The sequence below is a fragment of the Rutidosis leptorrhynchoides genome, chromosome 6 (genome assembly GCF_046630445.1).
Source record: "Rutidosis leptorrhynchoides isolate AG116_Rl617_1_P2 chromosome 6, CSIRO_AGI_Rlap_v1, whole genome shotgun sequence".
Classification (NCBI taxonomy): domain Eukaryota; kingdom Viridiplantae; phylum Streptophyta; class Magnoliopsida; order Asterales; family Asteraceae; genus Rutidosis; species Rutidosis leptorrhynchoides.
In genome coordinates this window covers 444430928-444454395 of record NC_092338.1, presented here as the reverse complement: position 1 = coordinate 444454395, position 23468 = coordinate 444430928, and the positions used below count along the sequence as shown (strand labels likewise).

Sequence of the window (23468 nt, the reverse complement as noted above, 5' to 3'; positions counted from 1 at the left end):
TCACTAGTATTTATAAAATTAGATATCACAAGATGCAAAAATTGATAACTTACCAAGATATTTCTCGAAAATGCCAAATTTATTTAGTATTCATTCGGCCCATAATCGGCCCAGCAGAAACAGTGGGCTCAGCCCCATCCAATGAACCTGTATCCAACCTCTCTGACCTGACCTCTGTTACAACAACTTACAACATTCGATCTATCCATAAATCCATCCATGAAGATTCAAGGCTGACTTCAACTGGCACATTCACATGCGTACGGTCAGCATCTTCAGCAACTTTGACACCACCATTAACACGAAGCTCTTCCCAACTTTTAGGGTTTGAGTAAACCTAAGAGACACCCCAACCGAACCACCCCTTTTGATTACAATTTACAAACATACGAATTCTAACTTCGCCAGAACTCTAAAAAAATGCCTATCAACACGTCTCGATTTGAAGACGATATCACCTCCGATGCAAATCCATCCAAAAGCAAACTAGCAATATCCAATTTTATATCAATTTGTGAATAAAGAATACGAGTATTTATTTCCAGTTGAATATATTTGGCTGCAACAATAGGCGAAAACAAGATTAGGTTTAGCAGGGTTTAACGCCACGCTTCTATCACTTTACCTCCCTCACAAACACAAACCCCTTAAATTCAAAGACTCTAATTATCAGATCCTGGTAATATATCGACCTATACTTATTATCTATGCATACATGCTTACAAATCCATTTATATTTCTTCAATAATGTAATAAATAGCCCCAAATTAGCATGTGGAGAAACATATGTAACCGACCTTCAATTAATAAGCTAAAACCCCTCCTTGCTGACAGAATAATATATAAAGAAACTAAATTTCTTTCACAAATTAGATATTTTGAGCTACACCCATATCATAATTCATCATTTGGAGTCGAGGGTATTCGACAAAATTGTATCTTGGGTGATTCTAATTTTGGGAGTTGTAGGGTTTCTTTAGGTTTGTTACATGGATATTATGAGGGTTCTGCTAATAGTTCACCTACAACTGAAGAGATTGTATCTACAGAAGAAGATACTGATGAAATTCTAGAGTTGGTACAAAATTTGAATAAGGAGATCAATGTGGTTGAATCTAATAGTAACGATTTAGATAACCTGAAACAGCCGGAATTGGTGAAAGAAGGGATAGATTATAATGACATGATGGCGATAATGCCCAAATCGTTGAAGAATGAAAACGGATTTCAGCATTCGAAAGTTTCTCAGTTCATTATTGCTCATTCTTTGGCTAGTCAACGTCGACTTAAGTCGTTGCGTTCGAGTTTCATGCAAATGCTGCAAGAAGATGGTAGCCTTTTTTCAATGTTAATCTAATATTTATGTATATGTAAAATGTAGGAATTGCCTTAACCTACACATTAGTCAATTTAATTTTTAAATTTACCAAGAGTGTTTGATCTAGTGTTAGTATAATGTTAATAATAAAAAGTCAACATTCACGAGGTTCATTGATTGAATTGCTACCAAAATTTTTGTTTGTTGTATCTTATAATAGGTGCTGGCTCGGGCCTTCACATTGTGAGCTGCTTTCGTTGCATTTTAAGGGTTAGGATGCTAATGAAATTATTTGGGACATGTTGGCGTTTGCGTACGCTAAATTAGAGATGATGTATGATGCTCTTTACGTTATAGCTAAGATGAAAGATTTGACTATTCAGCCATCAATATTGACTTACAACAGTTTATTATATAACTTAAGACACACTAATATCATCTTGGATGTGTACAACGACATCAAAGAAAGTGGGGTCCACACTAGCAAACAGACGAACTCCATACTTATAGACGCCTTGTGTAAGCAATCTATGATGCAAGAAGCGGTGACCCATCTTCACGAAACAAGCGATGTTGTTTCGTTCAATACTATTATGTCAAGTTTCTCTAAATTGGGTTCATTGATATCGCGCAATCGATTTTGTGTTTAATGTTGAAGTTTGGAGTACATCCTGATACATACAGTTATAATATTCTTATTAATGGGTTATGTTTAGCGGGTCAATTGAAGACGCATTGAAATTGACGTATCACATGGATAAACATGGTGTGGGGCCCGATACAGTGTTACAACAGGATTTCTAAAGGTTTTCGTGTACTCGGTATAATAGATGGGACACTTAATTTGATTCAACAGATGGTAACAAACGAGTTGAAGCCAGATAGTATCACATATACATTACTTATATGCGGGACTGGCAACGTTGAGGAAAGCCTTAAACTACGAGACGAGATGATTTCAAATGGATATAACCTAAATTATATATCGTATAGCATTTTGGTGAGCAGTTTATGTAAGATTGGTTGTCTTGAGAAAGCTTTGTTTTTGTTGTATGAGATGGAAATGGTCGGTTTGAAACCCGATGATGTCATGTATTCGATCGTCATATATCATCTATGCAAACAAGGTGACATTCAAACGGCGCGTAAACTTTACGTCGAAATGTTTAGTAAGAAGATATTTCCTGCTACGTTTTCTCAACGGGCGATTTTGATCGGCCTCTGTGGGACCCGATCGTTATCGAAGGCAAGGATGTATTTCGATACCTTATCTAGTAATTGCGATAATCGGGATATTGTTCTTTACAATATCATGATCAATAAATACGCGAAACTCAGTATGACTTGTGAAACTCTACATTTGTTTGATAAGATAATGGAGAAAGGGATTAATCCTACTATCGTCACATTTAATTCTTTAATCTATGGATTTTGCATAAGTAGACAATTAAACGAGGCGTTAAGGACCTTCGATAACTTTAGGGATTATGGATTAGTACCTAATGTTATAATGTATACGACGCTTATGAACTTTTTTTGCGAAGCGCGAAATTTACGAGCGATGCGTGATTTAGAGGTGGAAATGGTAGCGAATGGTGTAGAACAGACTTGCGTTACGTATACGGTTATTATAAAGGATCTTTGTATACAATGGAAGCTTAAAGAATCTTTAATTGTTCTTAATGAAATGTTCTCGCGAGGTTTGTATCCCGATGAAGTTTTGTACAATGTTTTAATTCAACGTTTTTGTAAAGCGCATAAAATAGGAAATGCGTTTGAGTTACATAACAAAATGATAACATGGGATTTGAAGCGGGATGCGGTTACGTATAATATTCTTATTAATGGTTTGTGTGTGTATGGTAATTTACATGATGCTGATAAGTTGTTTATGAATTTACAAAAGAGTAATTTTCGGTTAAAAAAAGCGGCGTATACTACACTTATTAAAGCACATTGTGTAAAGGGGTATGTGAATAGAGCATTGGTTGTGTTTTTTGAAATGATGAAGATGGGATTTAATGTAACGATTAGAGATTATAGTTCGATTAATAATCGATTGTGCAAAAGAGGATTAACGAATGAAGCTAAGATTTTTTTCAATTTGATGTTTGTTAATGGCGTTTTTCCTGATCATCAGCTTTATACGATGATGTTTACGCGTTACGTTTAGCTGGTGATTTCCGTTCGGTAGACGAGCTCGTCCCTAATATGATTAAGTGTGGCTTAGATATTTCTTAAATATATATTGAAGATTTCATCCATAAACATTTGGATGGTATCTGTTATTCTTTGATCGGCCTTTTAAAGGAAAATGGCATGAGTTGCGTGATCATATACATAGCATTGTATATGTATATTTTATTTACTAAAGGCTAAAAGTAGAAGTTACGCGAAGTATATTCGAAAGGTTTGGAATATTCGCTGAAAATAATGATAGCGGATAAGTTTCCGCGTTAATAAAAGACTGCGGGTCATTTCGCTAAGTTTTCACGGATAGTTAAGCAATTCGCAGACCGCGAATATTTTGAATACTATAAATAGGGAGCTTGGCCTCTCATTTATAGGTTGTTGATTCTCTGACATTTGCCCGGACCTTTGTAATTTTCTCTTGTGATCTTGCCCAAGGAACTTTTACATCGTGTCAAGGTGAATCATGCTAATTAACAATCAAGGCCAGGTCGGGGTAGTTGATCACTTGATTGTTAAAGTGAAAGACGATCATCAGGGCCCAAAATAATCATCAAACATCTCATCCTTCATCTTAATCTCATTGCACTCAATCCTTAATTAAGTAACTCATTAATTATGGATTGATCAATTGGCGCCATCCGTGGGACACGTTTTAAAATTAAACTCGGAATTTTTTGTTTCTTGCTATCAAACAATTAATTGGCTTGTTTAATTCTAATCATGTGTTAATTTGATGATTCATAGGTGCATACATTCATAATTGACAGCAATTTGCTTGTTTAATTAAAATAATGACCAATAAGGGAATTGATTGCGGTATTCCTGTCGCTATGCAAGCGAATGCTCAGAAAAGAGGAAGAAAACGCAAGTCAGCAAAAATGTATCAAAACTGGCAATCTGCGCCGATAAGTTTTCCAAAAATGAAAAGCGACGATTTCTCTGAAATGTCGATAGTAGTATCGTGCAACATCACGCAAACTGGAATCGCAATTATGAAAGTTCACGTCGATAACGGCATCAGCATTGACATTGTTTATTGTAACATCTCGTTTTTCCCGTACATATCTAAAGGTACATACTTAATCGTAGTACGCTTGTAACTCATTCGTTTATGTGATTAAATAAATTGTTGTGTTAGTTGTTGTATAAACGTATATGTATAAATACTTGGGAATGTGTGCATGCATGAGTTTGTACATAAGTTTTAATGGTGATAAGTCATGTGAGACTTAAATGTGAAGTTTAGACATATGTAGGAAGCGAAAGTGGGGCGTACAAGCCAAACATTTAATCGTTAAATTTGTTGTCGAGAAAACTATCAGGCACAGGCCTTTACCGCGCCGCGGAAGTCCTGGTCGTGCCGCGGTATCCAACTGAAATCAAGGTCGGGAGGCCTATTAAACAGGTCAAAATATCTTTGTATTGTCACGCCGTGATGGCCTCTGCCGCGCCGCGGCATCTCAAGCAAAACGAAGTCAGGAGGCATGCTAAGGAGGGTCAGTTTTTCCTTTATGTGTTGCGCTGCGACAAATGGAGCCGCGCCGCGGCAGTTCTGCTGGACTGATTCTGGATTTAGCTCATTTTAAGTGATTTTAAGGGGCAAATTGGTAATTTGGCGTATAGATCTAATGGGAGCATTTAATCTCCACCACTTATCCACTTTCATCATTTCTTTTCCATTTTCTTTCTCCATTTTACTCTCAAACATAAAAACCCATTTGAATTCAAGTGAGATTTGTGAGTGAAGAATTGAGAGTTGATCTTTGGAGCAAGAATTAAAGTTGTTCTCCTCGTTCTTAGCTACAAGTGGATAGTGTTAGTAAGTTTTAACTCTATGTTTGAGTTTTAATTAGTTTATGCTAGGGTTTTGTTCATTTGGAACTTGTATGACCTATTTGAGGGTTAAATGGGTGGGTTTTGGGGTTAGATTGATGAAAGTAAACCCTAATGGCCATAACCTAGGGTTTGGTCTTATGATTTGAGGTTGTAAGTGTTAAATGGTGTTGTTAGTCACTAATACACCTTTAAATTGATGAAAGAAGTATTAATGGGTAAGTTTGACTCGATTGTGAGTCTAAGTATTTAAAATGGGTCAAATGAGTACTAGTTGACCTAATTGGGTGAAATGGGTATGAAATACCCCAAGTTTGTGTTAGTTGAAGTTAGTAGACTTTAATTCACTAGCTTTAGTGATTAAAGTTGAGTATTGGCCATTTATGGGCGGTTTTGGTGTAGTTGAGCCATTTAATACAAATTGGGGCATTAAATGCTCAAGAGTGAGTAAGGTGGTTAATTTCACTTGTTGTGTATTTAATGTGTACTTATGTATTAGGTACTTTGCTCGAAGCATACGGAAGCATTTAATCATCACCGAAGTGTTAAGGTTAGTGGAATAATTATATGCGTGCATATATGATGTATTTATTTGTGTAGTATGAGTTGTGAAGTGTCGATGTATTAAGACACCACTTCTCACGTGGCGAGTGAAGTGTCGATGTGCTAAGATACCACTCGGGAGTGAAGCATCGATGTGTTAAGATGCCACTTCGAGAGATGTAACGAGTGAAGTGTCGATGTGCTAAGACACCACTCGGGGTGAAGTGTCGAAGTGTTAAGGCACCACCCGGGGTAAAGTATCGATGTGTTAAGATGCCACCTGTGGGGTTAGTGTACGAGGTGTTAAGTGTACTAATGGTTGTTATGAACTCCGACGGTCCTTTAAATACCGTTCCCTCGTTCGATTGGTTAACCATGGTTGTGTGTGGATTGTAGCATATTATATTGTTTGTACTATATGCTATTGTTATGCTAGCTCGTATGGTGGAAGGTTTAGTATTATACTTGTGATGGTATGATTATTTATATTGCTAGCATGTATGCGGTAAATGCGTAAGTGATTGCAAGTAAGTAGGTTGTATATGTAATCGTATAATTGTTGCACTCATAAGCATTAGCTTACCCCTCTCGTTGTTTATCTTTTTAGATGCAGGTGCGGATAAGGGAAAAGGGGTTGTTGGGCACTAGGTGTCCTTAGATGATGTTTCGTTGGAGGTTTTGAAGTTGGCCTAGTGTTTTGGATAGTTTAGCCCCAAACCATGCTCGAAATGTTGTTTGGATTAAAACTATCGTATTTGGATAGGTCAAACTTGTATCACATTTATTAATGGCATTCGTGCCTTTTGTAAACACTAAACATGTTGTATGTTTTAACGAAACGTGTGGAATGGTTTACATATTTAATTGGCGCGTAAATGTGTATTATGTTAAAAAAAAATTATCGTATGGAATACGGGTTGGGTTGTTTCAAGTGGTATCAGAGCATAGTCTAAGGGATTTAGGTGACTTGAGATAGGTGCCTAGACTTAGACTTTATTGTGTATGCGCTTTTATGCGGGACTTGTAGGACTTCGAGTCGGATCGGGAATTGTTAGTGCTTAGGTTCATGTGATCTAACCTTGCGCTAATTGTTTTGTGTTGTAGTTGTAATCATCAAGTGAGATAGACGTTGTACTAACGAGTTAATGCGACGTGCTCGTGTAGCAATGACTAGCTACCATTGTTACGGGTGCAAATCATGTCAAACGAGCGATGTACGACGATTGTGGAGCAAGGTGGAGCGGTATGATGTATATGTGTTTATGTTGTGTCATGTCTTTTGTACGTTGTTTAATCTCTTCCGTTTTATAGAATGAAAATGAGAAACGGACACGACACCGACAATGGGGGCACGAGCGAGGACCCCGAATTCAAGGCCAAAGTTGAGGCCATTTTGAAAAGTCATCATGCATCTTTCCTTGAAGATGTTAAGAAAATGTTTCTAGATACGATTGACGAGCAATTAGTCAACGTAGTAAAGGAGCAAATTAAAGTTGTCCTTCAAGGGGACAATGTCGGGAGACGAGACTTTTTCTATAAGAATTTTAAAGATGCTCAACCTCCTACTTTTGAGGGCGAAAGAGACCCGTTAAAGAGTGCCCGGTGGATCTCTGATATGGAGGGGGCTTTTCGAACTTGTGAATGCCCTCTTGATAAAAAGGTGAGGTATGGTAGTAGCATGTTAAGAGGTGATGCTAAGTTGTGGTGGGATGCGAAAATCCAAGTTTATGGTGAAGAGCAATGCATGGATTTTACTTGGGACGAGTTTAAGGCAGAGTTTTTCCAAGAGTATCGAACTTCAGCCGATCTTACTAGACTTAAGGACGAGTTGCGTTCCTTGAGGCAATGGTCAATGGATTTGAACACTCTTAAATCCGTTTACTTGTCAAAAACCCAATTTTGCCCGGAGTATGTCGGGAATGATAAAATGTTGAAGGAAGACTTTTACCGAATCTTGAATTACAATTATCAAGAAAAGATTAGCGTGAACGTGGTGAAGAGTTTTGATGAGTTGTTTGATATGGCCAAAGGTTTTGAGTCGCTCATCTTGAGAAAGAGTGGCTTTACCTTAGGCAAAAAGAAGTTTGAAGCCACTAGTCATTCGAACTTTTCTAACAAGATGCACAAGAAGGGCTCCGAGAGTGTTGGTAGTGTGAGGAAGGGTGCTTTCGGTGATTTTACTTATGCTTGCTACAATTGTGGACAAAGGGAGCACATGGCTCGTGAGTGCCCGAAACCATCATCCACAACCAAGCTCACTTGTTTTAATTGCGGTAAAGAAGGGCATAAGAAGCCAGAGTGTCCCGATTTACGGGGTGATCATGTTAAGAGGTTAGAGAAGGCGGCGGGCACGGCAAGGGGACAAAATTATTTGATGACCAATGATGAGGCCAAGCATTCCAATGAAGTTGTCTCAGGTACTTTTATGGTTAACTCTAATCCGGCACGAATACTTTTTGATAGTGGTGCTAATTTGTCGTTTGTGTCTCCAAGATTTGTGCCTAAGTTAAATAAACTGCTAGCTAAGTTAAGTCATCCGGTAGAAGTCGAAATAGCGGATGGTAAGACGGTGCTAGGGGTTGATGTTTGTAATGATTGTAATGTTGTGTTTGGTACCGAAACGTTTAAGATCGATCTCATTCCGATGACTTTGGTGATTTTTTTTGTTGGTATGGATTGGCTCGATCATAATAGAGCTGATATTGCATGCCCTGAAAAATCTATTCGGGTGAAGACCCCGAGTGGGGGAGATTTAATTATTCATGGTGACAAACGAAGAAGACTTGTGCCGATATGCACTTATGCACGGGCACGTCGTTTCCTTGTTAGTGGTGGCATGGCTTTCCTTGCCCATGTTGTTGATACTCGTGATGAGCAACCACCCATTTGTAAAATTCCGGTGATAAATGAATTTGAAGACGTTTTTCCGGATGAGTTACCGGGTGTCCCGGCGGAAAGACAAGTTGAATTTCGCATTGAGTTGGTTCCGGGGGCTACCCCCATTGCTAAAACTCCTTATCGTTTAGCACAGACGGAAATGCAAGAGTTGTTAAATCAAACCCAAGAGTTGCTTGAAAAGGGTTTCATTCGGCCGAGTTTCTCGCCATGGGGAGCTCCGGTTTTATTTGTGAAGAAGAAAGACGGTAGTATGCGAATGTGCATCGATTATCGGGAGTTGAACAAAGTGACGATCAAGAATCGTTATCCATTACCTCGGATTGACTATTTGTTTGACCAACTCCAAGGTTCAACGTATTTTTCTAAGATTGATTTACAGTCCGGCTATCATCAAGTACGGGTCTGTGAGGAAGACATAGAGAAAACGGCTTTTCGAACGCGTTATGGGCATTTTGAGTTCGTAGTTATGCCTTTTGGTCTTACGAATCCACCGGCGGCATTCATGGATCTTATGAACCGAGTGTGGCAACCTATGTTGGACAAGTCGATAATTGTGTTCATTGACGACATACTTGTTTATTCTAAGAGTATGAAGGAACATGAACACCATTTGCGTGAAGTGTTGAAGACATTGCGGAAGGAGAAGTTGTATGCTAAATTCTCCAAATGTGAATTTTGGCTAAGGGAAGTTCAATTCCTTGGTCATATTGTGAATAAAGAAGGTATTCAAGTAGATCCAGGGAAGATAGAAACGGTGAAGAGTTGGGGACGATCGACTACGCCTATGGAAATCCGAACTTTTTTAGAATTGGCCGGTTATTATCGTCGGTTTATCCAAGACTTTTCTAAGATTGCTTCTCCTTTGACGATGTTGACAAGGAAGAACGTAAGGTTCAATTGGGAAAACGAGCAAGAAATTGCTTTTCAATTACTAAAAGAGAAGTTGTGTCAAGCTCCGGTGTTAGTGTTACCGGAAGGGGTAGAAAAAATGACGGTTTATTGTGATGCTTCTTTAAATGGGCTCGGGTGTATTCTAATGTAAAGGAGTAAAGTCATCGCTTACGCCTCTCGACAATTAAAGGAACACGAAAAGAGATACCCGACTCATGATCTTGAATTGGCGGCGGTGGTACATGCGTTGAAAATTTGGCACCACTACTTGTACGGTGTCAAGTGTACGATTTATTCGGATCATAAGAGTTTGAAACATCTCTTTGATCAACGAGATTTGAATTATCGTCAACGTAGGTGGATGGATGTGGTAAAGGATTATGATTGTGAAATACTTTATCATCCGGGGAAGGCGAATGTGGTCGCGGATGCGTTAAGTCGAAAGAGTCAACATCCGGCAATACGAGTAGGATCGTTGCGCATGATTATTACTAACGATTTTCTTGTAAAAGTTTGGTGAGATTCAAATAGAGGCTTACGTTCACAACAAGCATGAGGAACGAATCGTGGGGCAAACGGAGTTCATTACTTTAGGCCCGCATGGTTTGTTGTCTTTTCAAGGAAGAGTGTGGGTGCCTAAGATGGGTGATTACCGACGGGTGCTACTTGATGAAGCACATAAGTCAAAGTATTCCATTCATCTGGGCGCGACGAAAATGTACCTTGATTTAAAGAAGGAGTATTGGTGGCCGGTCATGAAACGTGATGTTGTTAAGTATGTTGAACAATGCGTCACATGTTTGCAAGTTAAAGCCGAACACCAAAAGCCGTACGGTAAGTTACAACCATTGGAAGTCCCGAAATGAAAATGGGAGCACATTACCATGGACTTCATTACCAAGTTACCAAAGATGGCGAGAACCCAATATGATACGATTTGGGTGATCCTTGATCGATTGACGAAGAGTGCTTTGTTTCTTTCCATTCGGGAAACGATATCGTCAGAGACTTTGCCGAAGTTGTTTATCAAGGAGGTGATATCGAGACATGGGGTTCCTATATCTATTGTTTCGGATCGAGATACTCGTTTCACGTCTCGGTTTTGGAATAAATTTCATGAAGATATGGGTACTCAATTGAAAATGAGCACGGCGTATCATCCTTAACCGGAAGGTCAAACCGAACGTACGAACCAAACGTTGGAGAATATGTTAAGGGTGTGTGTTATTGATTTCGGCGGTAGTTGGGATGAGCACTTACCATTGGTGGAATTCTCGTATAATAATAGTTACCACACTAGTATTGGAATGCCACCTTATGAGATGCTCTATGGGCGTAGATGTCGAACTCCCATTTGTTGGGGAGAAGTGGGTCAAAGAGAAATCGGGAGTACCGATTTGGTCCTAGAGTTGAATGGTTAGATTGAGATGATTCGGACTCGACTTAAGGCGGCGCAAGATAGACAAAAGTCTTATGCAGATAAAGGTAGGAGAACGATTGAGTTTCAAGAAGGTGACATGGTGATGCTTAAAATTTCGCCATGGAAAGGAGTTATCCGATTTTGAAAACGAGGAAAGTTAGCTCCTCGATTTATTGGTCCTTTCAGGGTTTTGGCACGTGTTGGTGAGGTTGCTGATGAAATGTCCCGTTCTTATTGATTAAAAACGTTCCATATTAATTGATTTCGTTGCGAGGTTTTGACCTCTATATGAGACGTTTTTCAAAGACTGCATTCATTTTTAAAACAAACCATAACCTTTATTTCATAAATAAAGGTTTAAAAAGCTTTACGTAGATTATCAAATAATGATAATCTAAAATATCCTGTTTACACACGACCATTACATAATGGTTTACAATACAAATATGTTACATCGAAATCAGTTTCTTGAATGCAGTTTTTACACAATATCATACAAACATGGACTCCAAATCTTGTCCTTATTTTAGTATGCAACAGCGGAAGCTCTTAATATTCACCTGAGAATAAACATGCTTTAAACATCAACAAAAATGTTGGTGAGTTATAGGTTTAACCTATATATATCAAATCATAATAATAGACCACAAGATTTCATATTTCAATACACATCCCATACATAGGGATAAAAATTATTCATATGGTGAACACCTGGTAACCGACATTAACAAGATGCATATATAAGAATATCCCCATCATTCCGGGACACCCTTCGGATATGATATAAATTTCGAAGTACTAAAGCATCCGGTACTTTGGATGGGGTTTGTTAGGCCCAATAGATCTATCTTTAGGATTCGCGTCAATTAGGGTGTCTGTTCCCTAATTCTTAGATTACCAGACTTAATAAAAAGGGGCATATTCGATTTCGATAATTCAACCATAGAATGTAGTTTCACGTACTTGGGTCTATTTTGTAAATCATTTATAAAACCTGCATGTATTCTCATCCCAAAAATATTAGATTTTAAAAGTGGGACTATAACTCACTTTCACAGATTTTTACTTCGTCGGGAAGTAAGACTTGGCCACTGTTGATTCACGAACCTATAACAATATATACATATATATCAAAGTATGTTCAAAATATATTTACAACACTTTTAATATATTTTGATGTTTTAAGTTTATTAAGTCAGCTGTCCTCGTTAGTAACCTACAACTAGTTGTCCACAGTTAGATGTACAGAAATAAATCGATAAATATTATCTTGAATCAATCCACGACTGAGTGTATACGTATCTCAGTATTGATCACAACTCAAACTATATATATTTTGGAATCAACCTCAACCCTGTATAGCTAACTCCAACATTCACATATAGAGTGTCTATGGTTGTTCCGAAATATATATAGATGTGTCGACATGATAGGTCGAAACATTGTATACGTGTCTATGGTATCTCAAGATTACATAATATACAATACAAGATTATTAAGTTATGGTTGGAATAGATTTGTTACCAATTTTCACGTAGCTAAAATGAGAAAAATTATCCAATCTTGTTTTACCCATAACTTCTTCATTTTAAATCTGTTTTGAGTGAATCAAATTGCTATGGTTTCATATTGAACTCTATTTTATGAATCTAAACAGAAAAAGTATAGGTTTATAGTCGGAAAAATAAGTTACAAGTCGTTTTTGTAAAGGTAGTCATTTCAGTCGAAAGAACGACGTCTAGATGACCATTTTAGAAAACATACTTCCACTTTGAGTTTAACCATAATTTTTGGATATAGTTTCATGTTCATAATAAAAATCATTTTCTCAGAATAACAACTTTTAAATCAAAGTTTATCATAGTTTTTAATTAACTAACCCAAAACAGCCCGCGGTGTTACTACGACGGCGTAAATCCGGTTTTACGGTGTTTTTCGTGTTTCCAGGTTTTAAATCATTAAGTTAGCATATCATATAGATATAGAACATGTGTTTAGTTGATTTTAAAAGTCAAGTTAGAAGGATTAACTTTTGTTTGCGAACAAGTTTAGAATTAACTAAACTATGTTCTAGTGATTACAAGTTTAAACCTTCGAATAAGATAGCTTTATACGTATGAATCGAATGATGTTATGAACATCATTACTACCTTAAGTTCCTTGGATAAACCTACTGGAAAAGAGAAAAATAGATCTAGCTTCAATGGATCCTTGGATGGCTCGAAGTTCTTGAAGCAGAATCATGACACGAAAACAAGTTCAAGTAAGATCATCACTTGAAATAAGATTGTTATAGTTATAGAAATTGAACCAAAGTTTGAATATGATTATTACCTTGTATTAGAATGATAACCTACTGTAAGAAACAAAGATTTCTTGAGGTTGGATGATCACCTTACAAGATTGGAAGTGAGCTAGCAAACTTGAAAGTATTCTTGATTTTATGAAACTAGAACTTTTGGAATTTATGAAGAACACTTAGAACTTGAAGATAGAACTTGAGAGAGATCAATTAGATGAAGAAAATTGAAGAATGAAAGTGTTTGTAGGTGTTTTTGGTCGTTGGTGTATGGATTAGATATAAAGGATATGTAATTTTGTTTTCATGTAAATAAGTCATGAATGATTACTCATATTTTTGTAATTTTATGAGATATTTCATGCTAGTTGCCAAATGATGGTTCCCACATGTGTTAGGTGACTCACATGGGCTGCTAAGAGCTGATCATTGGAGTGTATATACCAATAGTACATACATCTAAAAGCTGTGTATTGTACGAGTACGAATACGGGTGCATACGAGTAGAATTGTTGATGAAACTGAACGAGGATGTAATTGTAAGCATTTTTGTTAAGTAGAAGTATTTTGATAAGTGTATTTAAGTCTTTAAAAAGTGTATAAATACATATTAAAACACTACATGTATATACATTTTAACTGAGTCGTTAAGTCATCGTTAGTCGTTACATGTAAGTGTTGTTTTGAAACCTTTAGGTTAACGATCTTGTTAAATGTTGTTAACCCAATGTTTATAATATCAAATGAGATTTTAAATTATTATATTATCATGATATTATCATGTATGAATATCTCTTAATATGATATATATACATTAAATGTCTTTACAACGATAATCGTTACATATATGTCTCGTTTAAAAATCATTAAGTTAGTAGTCTTGTTTTTACATATGTAGTTCATTGTTAATATATTTAATGATATGTTTACTTATCATAGTATCATGTTAACTATATATATATCCATATATATGTCATCATATAGTTTTTACAAGTTTTAACGTTCGTGAATCACCGGTCAACTTGGGTGGTCAATTGTCTATATGAAACATATTTCAATTAATCAAGTCTTAACAAGTTTGATTGCTTAACATGTTGGAAACATTTAATCATGTAAATATCAATCTCAATTAATATATATAAACATGGAAAAGTTCGGGTCACTACAGTACCTACCCGTTAAATAAATTTCGTCCCGAAATTTTAAGCTGTTGAAGGTGTTGACGAATCTTCTGGAAATAGATGTGGGTATTTCTTCTTCATCTGATCTTCATGCTCCCAGGTGAACTCGGGTCCTCTACGAGCATTCCATCGAACCTTAACAATTGGTATCTTGTTTTGCTTAAGTCTTTTAACCTCACGATCCATTATTTCGACGGGTTCTTCGATGAATTGAAGTTTTTCGTTGATTTGGATTTCATCTAACGGAATAGTGAGATCTTCTTTAGCAAAACATTTCTTCAATTTCGAGACGTGGAAAGTGTTATGTACAGCCGCGAGTTGTTGAGGTAACTCAAGTCGGTAAGCTACTGGTCCGACACGATCAATAATCTTGAATGGTCCAATATACCTTGGATTTAATTTCCCTCGTTTACCAAATCGAACAACGCCTTTCCAAGGTGCAACTTTAAGCATGACCATCTCTCCAATTTCAAATTCTATATCTTTTCTTTTAATGTCAGCGTAGCTCTTTTGTCGACTTTGGGCGGTTTTCAACCGTTGTTGAATTTGGATGATCTTCTCGGTAGTTTCTTGTATAATCTCCGGACCCGTAATCTGTCTATCCCCCACTTCACTCCAACAAATCGGAGACCTGCACTTTCTACCATAAAGTGCTTCAAACGGTGCCATCTCAATGCTTGAATGGTAGCTGTTGTTGTAGGAAAATTCTGCTAACGGTAGATGTCGATCCCAACTGTTTCCGAAATCAATAACACATGCTCGTAGCATGTCTTCAAGCGTTTGTATCGTCCTTTCGCTCTGCCCATCAGTTTGTGGATGATAGGCAGTACTCATGTCTAGACGAGTTCCTAATGCTTGCTGTAATGTCTGCCAGAATCTTGAAATAAATCTGCCATCCCTATCAGAGATAATAGAGATTGGTATTCCATGTCTGGAGACTACTTCCTTCAAATACAGTCGTGCTAACTTCTCCATCTTGTCATCTTCTCTTATTGGTAGGAAGTGTGCTGATTTGGTGAGACGATCAACTATTACCCAAATAGTATCAAAACCACTTGCAGTCCTTGGCAATTTAGTGATGAAATCCATGGTAATGTTTTCCCATTTCCATTCCGGGATTTCGGGTTGTTGAAGTAGACCTGATGGTTTCTGATGCTCAGCTTTGACCTTAGAACACGTCAAACATTCTCCTACGTATTTAGCAACATCGGCTTTCATACCCGGCCACCAAAAATGTTTCTTGAGATCCTTGTACATCTTCCCCGTTCCAGGATGTATTGAGTATCTGGTTTTATGAGCTTCTCTAAGTACCATTTCTCTCATATCTCCAAATTTTGGTACCCAAATCCTTTCAGCCCTATACCGGGTTCCGTCTTCCCGAATATTAAGATGCTTCTCCGATCCTTTGGGTATTTCATCCTTTAAATTTCCCTCTTTTAAAACTCCTTGTTGCGCCTCCTTTATTTGAGTAGTAATGTTATTATGAATCATTATATTCATAGATTTTACTCGAATGGGTTCTCTGTCCTTCCTGCTCAAGGCATCGGCTACCACATTTGCCTTCCCCGGGTGGTAACGAATCTCAAAGTCGTAATCATTCAATAATTCAATCCACCTACGCTGCCTCATATTCAGTTGTTTCTGATTAAATATGTGTTGAGGACTTTTGTGGTCGGTATATATAATACTTTTGACCCCATATAAGTAGTGCCTCCAAGTCTTTAATGCAAAAAAAACCGCGCCTAACTCCAAATCATGCGTCGTATAATTTTGTTCGTGAATCTTCAATTGTCTAGACGCATAAGCAATCACCTTCGTTCGTTGCATTAATACACAACCGAGACCTTGCTTGGATGCATCACAATAAATCACAAAATCATCATTCCCTTCAGGCAATGACAATATAGGTGCCGTAGTTAGCTTTTTCTTCAATAACTGAAACACTTTCTCTTGTTCATCATTCCATTCAAATTTCTTCCCTTTATGCGTTAATGCAGTCAAGGGTTTTGCTATTCTGGAAAAGTCTTGGATGAACCTTCTGTAGTAACCAGCTAGTCCTAAAAACTGGCGTATGTGTTTCGGAGTTTTCGGGGTTTCCCACTTTTCAATAGTTTCTATCTTTTCCGGATCCACCTTAATACCTTCTTTGTTCACTATGTGACCGAGGAATTGAACTTCTTCCAACCAAAATGCACACTTTGAAAACTTAGCGTACAATTCTTCCTTCCTCAACACTTCTAACACCTTTCTCAAATGTTCACCGTGTTCTTGGTCATTCTTTGAGTAAATAAGTATGTCATCAATGAAAACAATGACAAACTTGTCAAGGTATGGTCCACACACTCGGTTCATAAGGTCCATGAACACAGCTGGTGCATTAGTTAAACCAAACGGCATGACCATAAACTCGTAATGACCGTAACGTGTTCTGAAAGCAGTCTTTGGAATATCATCTTCTTTCACCCGCATTTGATGATACCCGGAACGTAAGTCAATCTTTGAATAAACAGACGAGCCTTGTAGTTGATCAAATAAGTCATCGATTCTCGGTAGTGGGTAGCGGTTCTTGATGGTAAGTTTGTTCAACTCTCGGTAGTCGATACACAACCTGAATGTACCATCTTTCTTCTTGACAAACAAAACAGGAGCTCCCCACGGTGATGTGCTTGGTCGAATGAAACCACGCTCTAAAAGTTCTTGTAATTGGCTTTGTAGTTCTTTCATCTCGCTGGGTGCGAGTCTGTAAGGAGCACGAGCTATTGGTGCAGCTCCTGGTACAAGATCTATTTGAAATTCAACGGATCGATGTGGGGGTAATCCCGGTAATTCTTTCGGAAATACATCAGGAAATTCTTTTGCGACGGGAACATCATTGATGCTCTTTTCTTCAGTTTGTACTTTCTCGACGTGTGCTAGAACAGCATAGCAACCTTTTCTTATTAGTTTTTGTGCCTTCAAATTACTAATAAGATGTAGCTTCGTGTTGCCCTTTTCTCCGTACACCATTAAGGGTTTTCCTTTTTCTCGTATAATGCGAATTGCATTTTTGTAACAAACGATCTCCGCTTTCACTTCTTTCAACCAGTCCATACCGATTATCACATCAAAACTCCCTAACTCTACTGGTATCAAATCAATCTTAAATATTTCGCTAACTAGTTTAATTTCTCGATTCCGACATATATTATCTGCTGAAATTAATTTACCATTTGCTAATTCGAGTAAAAATTTACTATCCAAAGGCGTCAATGGACAACTTAATTTAGCACAAAAATCTCTACTCATATAGCTTCTATCCGCACCCGAATCAAATAAAACGTAAGCAGATTTATTGTCAATAAGAAACATACCCGTAACAAGCTCCGGGTCTTCCTGTGCCTCTGCCGCATTAATATTGAAAACTCTTCCACATCCTTGTCCATTCGTGTTCTCCTGGTTCGGGCAATTTCTAATAATGTGGCCCGGTTTTCCACATTTATAACAAACTACATTGGCATAACTTGCTCCGACACTACTTGCTCCGCCATTACTCGTTCCGACACCATTTGTTCCTTTCGTTCTATTAACCCCTGGTCCGTAGACCTCACACTTCGCCGCGCTATGACCATTTCTTTTACACTTGTTGCAAAATTTGGTGCAGAACCCCGAGTGATTCTTTTCACACCTTTGGCATAGCTGCTTCTGATTGTTGTTGTTGTTGCGGTTATTATTGTTGTTGGGATGATTGTTGTAGTTGCTGTTGTTGTTGTTGTTGTTGTTGTTGTTGTTGTTGGGCCGTTTGTTGTAGTTGCGATTGATGTTGCAATTGTTGGGATAATTGTTGCGATTATTGTTGTAATTGCTGTTGTTGTTGTATTGGTGATTCTTATCACCGTTTTCCTCCCACTTTCTTTTGACTTGCTTCACATTGGCCTCTTCAGTAGTCTGTTCTTTAATTCTTTATTCAATCTGGTTCACGAGTTTGTGAGCCATTCTACATGCCTGTTGTATGGAGGCGGGCTCGTGTGAACTTATATCTTCTTGGATTCTTTCCGGTAATCCTTTCACAAACGCGTCGATCTTCTCTTCCTCATCTTCGAATGCTCCCGGACACAATAGGCACAATTCTGTGAATCGTCTTTCGTACGTGGTAATATCAAATCCTTGGGTTCGTAACCCTCTAAGTTCTGTCTTGAGCTTATTGACCTCGGTTCTGGGACGGTACTTCTCGTTCATCAAGTGCTTGAATGCTGACCACGGTAGTGCGTACGCATCGTCTTGTCCCACTTGCTCTAGATAGGTATTCCACCATGTTAACGCAGAACCTGTGAAGGTATGCGTAGCGTACTTTACTTTGTCCTCTTCAGTACACTTACTTATGGCAAACACCGATTCGACCTTCTCGGTCCACCATTTCAATCCGATCGGTCCTTCGGTTCCATCAAATTCCAAAGGTTTGCAGGCAGTGAATTCTTTGTAGGTGCATCCTACACGATTTCCTGTACTGCTAGATCCAAGGTTATTGTTGGTATGTAGCGCAGCCTGTACTGCGGCTATGTTTGAAGCTAGAAAAGTACGGAATTCCTCTTCATTCATATTCACGGTGTGTCGAGTAGTCGGTGCCATTTCCTTCAAAATAGTTAAATGGAACAAGTTAATCATACAGAATATTAAGAGTAGTTAATAGTATTTCGTAGCATAATATGAACTCATTTATAAAAGCTTTTTCTTCATATTAGCGTTTTATAAGTTTAAATTCGGGTAGTACCTACCCGTTAAGTTCATACTTAGTAGCTAATATACAATTCAACTACTACAATTCTATATGAAAAACTGATTATAATAATATTTCGCGTTCAAACTTTTACACAACATTTTACAAACTTACAATACCGCTTATTTTACATATAGCATGAAATATAGCACACAATAAATTTGATACAAGATGGTTGTGAAGATAGTTCTAGCTAGTACACAAGTCGTTCAGCAAAGGCAATAAAGACACGTAATTCATACGTCCAGAAACAAGTCATGCATTCTGGTTTTACTAGGACTACTTCCCATCCTTGGTCTTGTGGAACATAACCGTTATGGCCGTTGATAAGACAGCGTGTTGTAACGTCGTCAAAGGGACGAGGGTTACGTAATGTCCAACAGTCCCGTAACAATCTAAAAACCTCATTTCTTACCCCAATTACCGACTCCGTCACTTGTGGGAACGTTTTGTTTAATAGTTGTAGCCCGATGTTCTTGTTCTCACTTTGGTGAGAAGCGAACATTACTAATCCGTAAGCATAACATGCTTCTTTATGTTGCATGTTAGCCGCTTTTTCTAAATCACGAAGTCCAATATTCGGATATATTGAGTCAAAATAATTTCTTAACCCATTGCGTAAAATAGCATTTGGGTTCCCCGCAATATATGCTTCAAAGTAAACACATCGTAACTTATGGATTTCCCAATGTGATATCCCCCATCTTCCGAACGAAAGCCTTTTATAAACCAAGGCATTCTTGGAACGTTCTTCGAATGTCTTACAAACTGATCTCGCCTTAAATAGTTGTGCCGAAGAATTCTGACCGACTCTAGACAAGATTTCATCAATCATGTCTCCGGGTAGGTCTCTTAAAATATTGGGTTGTCTATCCATTTTGTGTTTTTATACTGTAAAATAGACAAGAGTTAGATTCATAAAAAAAATACTTATTAATACAAGCAATTTTTACATATATCATAAAGCATAAGCACACTATATTACATATATTACACCACACGAATACAACTATTTTATTCCGACTCGCTTGTTTCTTCTTCTTTGGTTTTGGTTCGTTTTGCCAAGTTTCTAGGGATATATGATGTTCCCCTAATACGAGCCGTCGTGATCCACATTGGTTTAGAAAAACCTGGTGGTTTAGAGGTTCCCGGGTCATTGTTACAACTTAAGGACTTCGGGGGTTGACGATACATATAAAGTTCATCGGGGTTGGAATTAGATTTCTCTATTTTTATGCTCTTTCTCTTATTATTTTCTTTTGCCTTTTTAAATTCAGTTGGGGTAATTTCTATAACATCATCGGAATTCTCGTCGGAATCCGATTCATCGGAGAATTGGTAATCCTCCCAATATTTTGCTTCCTTGGCGGAAACACCATTGACCATAATTAACCTTGGTCGGTTGGTTGAGGATTTTCTTTTACTTAACCGTTTTATTATTTCCCCCACCGGTTCTATTTCTTCATCCGGTTCCGATTCTTCTTCCGGTTCCGATTCTTCTTCCGGTTCCGACTCTTCTTCCGGTTCCTCTTCGGGAACTTGTGAATCAGTCCACGAATCATTCCAATTTACATTTGACTCTTCATTATTATTAGGTGAGTCAATGGGACTTGTTCTAGAGGTAGACATCTATCAGATAATATCAAACGCGTTAAGAGATTAATATATCACATAATATTCACATGTTAAAAATATATAGTTTCCAACAAAATTTGTTAAGCAATCATTTTTCAAGTAAACACGGTCGAAGTCCAGACTCACTAATGCATCCTAACAAACTCGATAAGACACACTAATGCAAAATTCTGGTTCTCTAAGACCAACGCTCAGATACCAACTGAAATGTCCCGTTCTTATTGATTAAAAACGTTCCATATTAATTGATTTCGTTGCGAGGTTTTGACCTCTATATGAGACGTTTTTCAAAGACTGCATTCATTTTTAAAACAAACCATAACCTTTATTTCATAAATAAAGGTTTAAAAAGCTTTACGTAGATTATCAAATAATGATAATCTAAAATATCCTGTTTACACACGACCATTACATAATGGTTTACAATACAAATATGTTACATCGAAATCAGTTTCTTGAATGCAGTTTTTACACAATATCATACAAACATGGACTCCAAATCTTGTCCTTATTTTAGTATGCAACAGCGGAAGCTCTTAATATTCACCTGAGAATAAACATGCTTTAAACGTCAACAAAAATGTTGGTGAGTTATAGGTTTAACCTATATATATCAAATCGTAACAATAGACCACAAGATTTCATATTTCAATACACATCCCATACATAGAGATAAAAATCATTCATATGGTGAACACCTGGTAACCGACATTAACAAGATGCATATATAAGAATATCCCCATCATTCCGGGACACCCTTCGGATATGATATAAATTTCGAAGTACTAAATCATCCGGTACTTTGGATGGGGCTTGTTGGGCCCGATAGATCTATCTTTAGGATTCGCGTCAATTAGGGTGTCTGTTCCCTAATTCTTAGATTACCAGACTTAATAACAAGGGGCATATTCGATTTCGATAATTCAACCATAGAATGTAGTTTCACGTACTTGTGTCTATTTTGTAAATCATTTATAAAACCTGCATGTATTCTCATCCCAAAAATATTAGATTTTAAAAATGGGACTATAACTCACTTTCACAGATTTTTACTTCGTCGGGAAGTAAGACTTGGCCACTGTTGATTCACGAACCTATAACAATATATACATATATATTAAAGTATGTTCAAAATATATTTACAACACTTTTAATATATTTTGATGTTTTAAGTTTATTAAGTCAGCTGTCCTCGTTAGTAACCTACAACTAGTTGTCCACAGTTAGATGTACAGAAATAAATCGATAAATATTATCTTGAATCAATCCACGACCCAGTGTATACGTATCTCAGTATTGATCACAACTCAAACTATATATATTTTGGAATCAACCTCAACCCTGTATAGCAAACTCCAACATTCACATATAGAGTGTCTATGGTTGTTCCGAAATATATATAGATGTGTCGACATGATAGGTCGAAACATTGTATACGTGTCTATGGTATCTCAAGATTACATAATATACAATACAAGTTGATTAAGTTATGGTTGGAATAGATTTGTTACCAATTTTCACGTAGCTAAAATGAGAAAAATTATCCAATCTTGTTTTACCCATAACTTCTTCATTTTAAATCCGTTTTGAGTGAATCAAATTGCTATGGTTTCATATTGAACTCTATTTTATGAATTTAAACAGAAAAAGTATAGGTTTATAGTCGGAAAAATAAGTTACAAGTCGTTTTTGTAAAGGTAGTCATTTCAGTCGAAAGAACGACGTCTAGATGACCATTTTAGAAAACATACTTCCACTTTGAGTTTAACCATAATTTTTGGATATAGTTTCATGTTCATAATAAAAATCATTTTCTCAGAATAACAACTTTTAAATCAAAGTTTATCATAGTTTTTAATTAACTAACCCAAAACAGCCCGCTGTGTTACTACGACGGCGTAAATCCGGTTTTACGGTGTTTTTCGTGTTTCCAGGTTTTAAATCATTAAGTTAGCATATCATATAGATATAGAACATGTGTTTAGTTGATTTTAAAAGTCAAGTTAGAAGGATTAACTTTTGTTTGCGAACAAGTTTAGAATTAACTAAACTATGTTCTAGTGATTACAAGTTTAAACCTTCGAATAAGATAGCTTTATATGTATGAATCGAATGATGTTATGAACATCATTACTACCTTAAGTTCCTTGGATAAACCTACTGGAAAAGAGAAAAATGGATCTAGCTTCAATGGATCCTTGGATGGCTCGAAGTTCTTGAAGCAGAATCATGACACGAAAACAAGTTCAAGTAAGATCATCACTTGAAATAAGATTGTTATAGTTATAGAAATTGAACCAAAGTTTGAATATGATTATTACCTTGTATTAGAATGATAACCTACTGTAAGAAACAAAGATTTCTTGAGGTTGGATGATCACCTTACAAGATTGGAAGTGAGCTAGCAAACTTGAAAGTATTCTTGATTTTATGAAACTAGAACTTTTGGAATTTATGAAGAACACTTAGAACTTGAAGATAGAACTTGAGAGAGATCAATTAGA

At 37.1% G+C, this 23468-nt stretch overlaps 1 protein-coding gene and 1 pseudogene across 1 annotated transcript in view; both read left to right on the top strand.

Moving 5' to 3' along the window:
* Positions 1–302: 302 nt before the first annotated feature.
* Positions 303–3559, top strand: LOC139855348 (uncharacterized; annotated as a pseudogene).
* A 743-nt stretch (positions 3560–4302) lies between these two features.
* LOC139855346 (uncharacterized) overlaps positions 4303–23468 on the top strand; it is a 42427-nt gene continuing 23261 nt past the window's right edge. The window contains exon 1 of the mRNA XM_071844572.1: positions 4303–4582. Within this exon, the coding sequence (XP_071700673.1) occupies positions 4303–4582 (280 nt within the window). The remainder of the gene's footprint in view (positions 4583–23468) is intronic.